Source organism: Sinocyclocheilus rhinocerous, unplaced genomic scaffold, assembly GCF_001515625.1.
Source record: "Sinocyclocheilus rhinocerous isolate Xijiao unplaced genomic scaffold, SAMN03320098_v1.1 scaffold551, whole genome shotgun sequence".
NCBI lineage: Eukaryota > Metazoa > Chordata > Actinopteri > Cypriniformes > Cyprinidae > Sinocyclocheilus > Sinocyclocheilus rhinocerous.
In genome coordinates, this window is record NW_015624564.1 from 1,474,039 (window position 1) to 1,483,155 (window position 9,117).

The 9,117-nt window shown below is 37.5% G+C and overlaps 1 protein-coding gene across 1 annotated transcript in view; it reads left to right on the top strand.

Annotated features, from left to right (window-relative positions):
* Window positions 1-1,195, top strand: part of ttll12 (tubulin tyrosine ligase-like family, member 12) — a 24,561-nt gene extending 23,366 nt beyond the window's left edge. The window contains exon 13 of the mRNA XM_016557674.1: window positions 971-1,195. Coding sequence (XP_016413160.1) covers window positions 971-1,165 — 195 coding nt within the window. The 3' untranslated portion in view covers window positions 1,166-1,195. The remainder of the gene's footprint in view (window positions 1-970) is intronic.
* The last annotated feature ends 7,922 nt before the right edge of the window (window positions 1,196-9,117 follow it).

A 9,117-nucleotide genomic window follows, 5' to 3' on the forward strand; every position in this document is an offset into this window, starting at 1 on the left:
GGGGGGTGGGGGGGGGATTAATACTTTTATTCAGAAAAAAGTGAAATGTTAGTTATCATTTATGATCAACTGATTTTGATTAATTTGAATATGATTACATTTAAAAAATGTCCCTCACAATTGTATACGTTTAATTATACAGAAAACAATACTTTTAATACCGTTTAATTAAATTAGCACAGCCTTGGTGAGAATAAGAGACTTAAAAAAAAAAATTAAATATCAAACATTTGAATAACAATGGATATTATATATTTTACCGTTTTTGTTAGGACATTTCTCAAACACAACTGAAATTCTCAGAACTACTTGTTTAACAGCCTCATCATCCAGTCACTTGTGCACATCATAAAAGCAATTTCTTATTCTTTTGATCAAATTGAGAATGCTTTGGTGCATTCATGCAGATGATTATGTACTAATATCTGCTGTTTCCTACATTGTCAATTGCTTATGTCTTGTTGATCAAAATATATTATACTGGTTTCAGTTCTTTGTGTAAGTCATTAAATGCAAAATGGTTGAACTAGCTGTCAAGCATGTTTTCTATTCATTTCCATTAGACTCTTTTGTAAATACGTCCCGAGTTGATGACTTGTGCAGGTGAATCTTGAATTCCACTTGTGAAGGGAAATGTAAAACATTAGATCAACCAATGATGAACCAGTTCTTTATAATAACTTGGAGGTGCATCTCATGAAGCTTAATTTGGCAAGCATATATAGTCCGAGCACAACACAGTGTTACAATTTCTGACAATGGAAGAACAATAAGAAAACAAACGGGGTCAACAGCCAGGACAAAGAAGAGAAGTAAGGATGTGTGGTAGAAGGCTAGGGAAACAAAAAAGTGGAAGAAGCAGAAAAGGCCAAGGACTGATGAAAAAAGGGCCACTGATGGCACTGATATATTCATTCAACTGACTTCCATAACATACTTACCAGTAAAAAAGACAAAGGAATAACATCAGTTAAACTTCATAAATCACATAGATCAATCCTTTTTTTTTTCAGGAGAACGTGTGATACAGCCTCAAATACTGGAGGTGAATTTTTGCCCAGACTGTGAGCGGGCCTGTCGTTATCATCCCAAGTTTTACGACCACATGTTCCAAACACTGTTCCTGGATCAGATAGAACAGTGTCCTGTCACTCAAATTTTATGACCAACTTGCACTAAAATAAAGATGACTAACACCCCTTTAACAGTTTTTGTCACTTTTTTTTCTCCATGCAGGAGTTACACTGATGAATCACTTACAGCTTTTTTAATGAAGGATGTGTGAATTTTACTTTTTGATTTAAGTGGCTGATGCGATGAGATCCAAGCAAACAAAGTCTTGCAATAAAATTTTAATTTATTTAAATAAAAATTATAAATTGAGTAGGTGAGTAGGGTCAATTTCTCGAAATTGAGATTTATACATCATCTGAAAGCTGAATAAATAAGCTTTCTTAATGGAAAATAAGCTTTCCATTGATGTGTGGTTTGTTAGGATAGGTCAATATTTGGCCGAGATACAGCTATTTGAAGATCTGGATTCTGAGGGTGCAAAAAAATCTAAATACTGAGAAAATCGCCTTTAAAGTTGTCCAAATGAAGTTCTTAGCAATGCGTATTACTAATCAAAAATTAAGTTTTAATATATTTACAGTAGGAAATTTACAAAATCTTCATGGAACATGATCTTTACTTAATATCCTAATGATTTTTGGCATAAAAGAAAAATCGATAATTTTGACCCATACAATGGTTTTTTGGCTATTGCTAAAAATATACCCCAGCGACTTAAGACTTTCAACTTAAGGTTTTGTGGTCCAGGGTCACATATAGGCAGGAGAACTTACATCTTCAGATCACCACATGTTTATGTCTGATGAATGAATGTCAAACGAACTTATCCATTGTGTCACTAATCTAAATCTTGCTATACCGTCCTCTGCAATTCAATAACTGTCTGGTTCAGCTCAGCTACCAGCTACCTCAGAAGACTAAAGAGGATAGTCCGGACTGCTGAACGAATCATGTGCAATACCCAAGTATCCATATTTATATTTATTATTCATATTTTATTGATTTAACATATCTTACATCTAGCCACATTCCCTTGCATAATTTGTATATAGCACATCTCTACATTCAAACATCAGCACATATGGAGTTAAGTTTCTTGTAGGGAAAGATACCCAATTTACAGGTCAAACCCCACATATTAGAAAACAATCAGAAAAGTGAACTAGAAATCCCTTTTGATGATTTGCTTCTAGAATCAATCCAGCGGAGGCATCACCGAGTCATTAAAAAGAAAAGCAAGTTGGAGAGAAGAAAAAGGAGAAGACAGAAGACAGGGGAACTCATCTCCATGGCTAAGGATCTCCTTCGGACAATTCGTCAACATGAACGTGTGAATAAACGGTTAATGAAAAGGGTTAAACAATTTATTGAAGTTAATGATTTTAATTTGAAAATGGAGACTGCGGCTCTCTAGGACCGAACTTGCCTACCCCTGCCCTAGACGCAAATGTTATTCCGTTATCGCTTTCAATAGTGGTAACGTTAGGTATTCCAAAGCGAGGAATTATTTCTTTTGTTAACATTTTTACCACCGTTTTAGCATCTTCCTTCGCACATGGAAATGCTTCTGGCCACTTTGAAAATCTATCTACAATTACCTAAAGATATTTCAAATTACCTATTGGCAGCTTGTGCGTAAAGATAATTTGCACATGCTGAAATGGCGCTTCTGGATGCGGTAGTGCGTCATGTTTAATAGGTCTGTGTGGATTTACCTGTGCACACGTGAGACACGAATCTAGAATCAGCTTCGCTGTTTTGTGTACATCTGCGATACAATACAATTGATTAATTACTTGTACTACTTTTGCACAGCTTGTGTGTGACATTCCGTGGTAATGCCTGATAAGGATTATTAGTCCTAACTTCGGAAGGGCTATTCTTTCCTTCTCATCTCTCAGGATTCCATCTTTGTCTGGAGCACAGTTATGTTTGCTCCAATATTCCAAATCAGCCTGTGTGGGTTGACTCTGCAAAATCTTAATGTCAATTTCAGGTACATTAGTTATATGCATAGCCATTACCTGATTCTTGTTACCCATATCAAATGGTGATTTGATCTGAGCTTTGGCTGCTTCTTTTGCAGCTTCATTAGCTTTTCTATTCCCTACAGCCTGTTCTTCATCTCCTGTTGCGTGACCTTTTACCTTTACTATGGCCACTTCGGAGGGTAGCTGTACTGCCTTGGTTAACTGTCCTATCAGGTTTGAATGTGCTATGGGTTTGCCATCTGCCGTTTTGAAACACCTTCTCCTGGGTCACAATATATCAACATGCACTAACAATTGATAATAAATTATCAATATTAAATATGAATAAAATTTTTCCAAGAATAAACAGAAATAAACAGTTAAATGACATCCTGTCAGAGCGAAGGCAGGTGTTGCTATCTTGGTTAACAACTGTCGAATGGAAAATGCTGAAGTGTGAAAACTCGCTTATGTTTTTTTGGAAGGTGTTGCTATTGTGTAATAGGAAAATGTTTAGCTGTGGTTAGGCCAAAAGGTCAGACATCCTGTGTTAGTGTTTAGAAAATATAACTTAGATTGAACCTCCTCGTATATATTTTTGGAGATGTGTGTGTGTATACTCGTAACAATGGAAAGCTTAATTTCACTAGCGACTAGTGATTTATAGCCCCTCCCGTCTCTTAACCAGATTTACGGGATAATTTCCATTAATCCCCAGGATCCTACAGGGGTAAGCGCTGTATTTCCTTCAAGAAATGTGCATAACACTTACCCCCTTTTATCGTAGGTCCTCCTGATTTCCCGGTGTTGTGCCGAATTCTGCCCCCCTGCCAGATTATGCACCCCCTCGTTGAAGTCGCTACCTGATTGACCTTCTCCTATATAATCCAGTGTGGTATCAGATTTGCTTTTGCCGCAATTTGGGGTGAAGACTTTTATTGCAGCTGCTGCTTGTGGGGAAAAGATGTGATTTATAGGGTTTATTGATTCTTTACACGTGAGGTAATATAACATTCTCAATGAGGGAAGTTACGTAGTCCTCCTGTATCACCTCCAGGTCACCTAAGGAAGTAATGCCTGGGCCTTTAACCCATGGGGTTGGAAAAGGCCTGCCCATTAGTATTTCAAATGGTGAGAGTTTAGTGGTGGAAGATGGAGTCATTCTTATCTCCGTCAATACTGCAGGTAGCAAATCTACCCATTTCTTTCCCGTATCTATAGAGGCTTTCGTGAGCCTTCTTTTAACGGTTTGATTAAGTCTTTCCACATTTGACGAAGATTGTGGATGGTAGGGTATGTTTAGGTGCCAATTAACGGACAACGCTTTGGCCAAGAATTGTGTTACCCTAGACCAGGGGTAGGCAAGTTCGGTCCTAGAGAGCCGCAGTCCTGCAGAGGTCAGCTCCAACCCTAATGAGACACACCTGAACAAGTTTATCTCTTAACTGGTAACCCTCTGAAGACTAGGAAGGTTGTAGTTGGTGTTGTGGGTATGAAGTTAGGTCCAGGGTGTGCTTGTTTGGTTCTTATGTAAATGCAGTGGTATGGCAACGTTTGATTTGGACGACTTTATAAAGCAACCAAGTGTTGAAAAATTGGACAACTGTCGAAAGGATGATTTGTTCGTTATTGCTCAGCATTATGAGATATTTGTTTCTAGAACATTACTTAAAAAAAGATGTAGGGGCTTGTTTGCTGACTGGTCAGGTGTTACCTGATGCTGAAGTAATAGAGCAGGGGGAACCATCAGTCGCTGCTATCGAGTATCCAGTAGGCCCTTTTACTCCTTTTACGGACGAGCCCCCAAACTGTTAGAATAAAAGTATTCTATTTGCCGAGATCCGAAATATAAGTTCTGGTTCTGGTTGGGCTACCGAGCAAAGGAGAGCGGGTACCCGGGACCAAAGAATGAGACACGCAAATGGTGCAGTTCATTCTAAGCTCAACTTTATTATACATGGTGCTGCATATATAGTATTTGCAGAAGTGAAAGTCAGTCTGGAAAATACAAGCTGAACAAGCATAATAACCTCTTTTGGCAACAATCAGATTAATATGTCATATGATAATTGAGTAAAGTTTTTAGTCTATAATACATCCAGGCCAGACAGGCACACAATGTCCCTAGACACAGGATGTTCGTGGGGTCAAACAGAATCTCACAATTTCAGTCCCTCTCATTCAGCAATGGTCTGCACTGCTGCGGGAAGAACTGTTATACGAACAGAGTCAGGTCCCAAATCTTCATTGAGCAGCTTGTTTATACTTTGCATATAAAGAAAAGCAACACCGTCATCCTGGATGTTGCCCTCCAGAGGGTACACAAAGAGGAAGGCATAAAAACAAATCAGTTATCCCTTAACACGTGCAAAATAACAAATATGTAGTGTAACCTTGAATGAAGGAACAGTGTAGCTAGCAATTTACATTTATTTTTAAGATGAAAACTCCTAGCTCAAAAGAAGAGCTATTCTAGAGTCAAAATAAATATAAAAAAACAACAGCATGTTTTTGATGTTTGCATCGCAAATAAGACTAATCGCGCAGATCTATCCATCGTGTAAAATACCCGTCAATTTGGTGATAATGCAGATCCTGCAAGTCATAAACATATTAAAGAGCAATTGGCAGGCAAAAGGGCGCCACCCCTGGTGCGAATTGCCCCTCGTTGTCACTTCAATCACCATCAAATTGTTGAAGAATGTAGTTCCCAACCCCCATCCAGACCCATGGGACATGCCTGCAGGAAAAGTAAAACAAGCATGGACAGAATCAGAGGCGTCATGCCCATTCAAAGTGAGGAGGCACGTGCCCCCTCAGATTTCTGAGCCAAGTGCATTTTGCATGCAGCTTCCAAAAGACAAAAATAGCAGAATCATATTTTTTATATTTGATACAATCGCACCGGTGTGATTGGATCGTTCAGTGCGGCACAGCATCAGCTGCTAAATTCAAATCTGCGTTCGCTGGGTGGCGCTGAGCCAGAGACAGACAGCGCTGCGCATTATAACCAATCACACACGATTCTGTTGAGTTTATGAATGCAATGGTCAATCAGAGACATTCAGATAAGTCATCGCTGAAACGCGGTGTTTTGCTCTCATCAGAAACAACAAAGTGCAGCTGTGCAATGTACATCGTAAAACATCAGAATGTATCAAATTCTTTGCTATTTTTGTGCTTGCTAATTTTTGTAAACTTCCATTTAAAATTTCTTTAATCAAATCTATTATTAACTACATATATTATTAATAGTAGGCTAAAAAATTTATTTAGGCTATTGTCTGCATCAATATAGGGAATTTGAAATAGGCTAATTTCACTTCTTTGATTTGAGTAGACATTTATTTTTATTTTTATTTATGTATTTTTTGCCATGTACTGTGTTTATGTGCAAACTATTGTTTGAACTAGTACTGTATAGTGTGATATCCTCCAGGAGCTTCTGGTGGGACAACTGCAGCGCAAACAATATAGTACGTTTTTATTATTATTCACAACATTTTAAGACATTGTGAGAAGAGACAGAAGTCAGAAAGAGCTTTATTACCAAGTATGTTTACACACACAAGGAATTTGACTTGGCGACAGGAGCTTCCAGTGCAGAAGAAAGTATGGACATAGTGCAGACATACATAGGAATTGCACAGTAGAGGTGGAATATAACACTAATATAAGAAAAAACTGTATTAGTAATAATAATAATAAATAACATGTAATTGTTTAAACGAATGTACAGGTACGAATGAGGTTATGTAAGTTCACTTTTTACTCAATGTTTAGAGATATTATACTTGCATACTCCTTAATCTAATTGGAAGCATGCCATGATTAACAGGCCAGAAGATTAATGAAATAACTGTGATGCATGGGAATATTGGGGAGATTCCAAAAAGGAGGAGGAGCACAGGAGCACCTGCAATGAAATCTTTGGTCAAGAACTGTATAAAAGTGTGAGCTGCAAGTGTGATTGTTAGATGTTCTGCAGGCTTCTCGGATGTTCTTCTGTCTGGATGAATAAACTCTGAAAATATGGCATCTGGAACTTCTTGCCTTGAGAGATTTTTTGGAAAACAGTGAAGACTTTCTACAGCAACAACAGTGAGTATAAGTGGAGATGTATTGCATTCATGTCAAAGGAACAAGAGCTAGGAACTAAACTCTCGTTTCTTAATAAATCACAAGAGCTCCTCAGGAAATCTGAATTGATCTCATTGGTGCATAGTGCCGAAGAGAAAGCAGTAGATTATATGCTAAACAGTGAGAGCAGATTTGTGGAGGACATTGTTTCTAAATGTATCACTGTACATCTAAAAACTGAAAACCACATACTAGTTTGTCATGCAGAGTGTTGCATGATAAAAACTTTAGTATGAGCCAAATGCATCAAAATCACACTATAGATATATATTTCACATGGTATGCTAATTTTAGTATGCAGATCTCTTTACATTTAAATTGAAATTAATTTTAAATTTAAATTGTGATTTAAAAAAATAATAATATATGATGTGGACATGAAAATGCACTTTATATGGAATTAATTGTTTAATAATATATCATTTGCAGCATTATGGCTGATAAAACCAGCTGCTGATGCGTTATTAGTGTGTAAATGTGTGACCGAGTCATACCACGCAGTGGAAAAGCGCCAAAAGAGCCCTTGTTGTATCTTAAGCAAATTCAAACAAGCTCAGTAGTTTCCTATCATCAGATGTTTGAGTAAAGGTTCATGTTGGCACATATGATACAACAAATGGGACATATGATTCATTATGAGGCTGATAGTGTTGTGGATTTTTCTTGGGTGCGGCCAATGAAGTGGAGGAGCAGAGTTCCAGATGTCAAAATAAGACTTTATTTAACAAAGAAACAAAGCCGGGAAGACAGTCACAGCATTCCAAATCATTCTCCCCCCAAAGTCTCTGTTTGTCAGCTTATATTCAATAAAATTACACAATAATAGTTATAGAAATTGTCCAGAAAACTTCTAAAACACTTAGACGATTGTGCTGTTCACTGATTGAGGATATTGGGATCCTTTGTGATGCATGTTGCTATTGCAATGACAATAAGAACAACAACGGTGTGCAGCTTTAGATATAACCCTTGTGGTTAATGTCGTCAGATTGTCAGCTGATGTTTCTAGGCTGTGATGATGCCAGTGCATGCTTATTTCCACCTCTGCAGGATGTTGTGGGTTTCACACCCCTGTGCTTTAATGCATCACAGGTTATTGGTTATGCAGAGGACAGCTACAGCACTAACTAAATGGCTAACAGCCATTCTGAGCAAACTAAATTCTCTCAAATAACAATATTGTTGTGGTATTAAAATATTCATGATGCTATAGTACATTTTTATTATGATGCATATAAGATCCCAGTTTTGTAAGCAAAACTAGGATATTGTAAGGTTACGCTAGTTCACTATTCACTTAGAGTATACCAGTCTCCCTATTGCAAGGGGGGGGGACTGATTGGATGCATGCCACGATTGAAAACATGTCACAAGATTAATGAAATAACTGTGGTGGGAGTATTGGAGAGATTCCAAAAAGAAAACAGAGGAGCACCTGCAATGAGATCTTTGGTACTGTATTTTGCAAGTGTTGCAAGTGTGATTGTTATGTTCTGCAGGCATCTCGGCTTGGTGTCTGGATCAGTAAACTGAAATTGTGGCATCTGGAACATATTACCATGAGAGGGAGGGGAGGGGAGATTTACTTGCTATACTAAAGCATATTATATTTATATTGCTTTAGTTTAACAATAAGGCTAATTATTACTGTGCCAATATTTAAACATGGTTCTGCATATCAGTTATTGGGCAAGTAAACATGCATTAAAATTACAGTGTAAGTGAATGTGAATGAATAATGACCGATCTCTCTCCAGGGAGTATATTTGCTTTATTAACTTCTTTCAACTAAATGTTGAAAGAAGCTGACATAATTTAAAACAACAAGAAACAAAATAACTTACTCACATATGGATGTTTAAAAATACTTTTTGGTAGGTGATAAGTGGTGGGCGGAGGATGTGTCTTAAGACAGCCCCTTCTTTTGTCATGC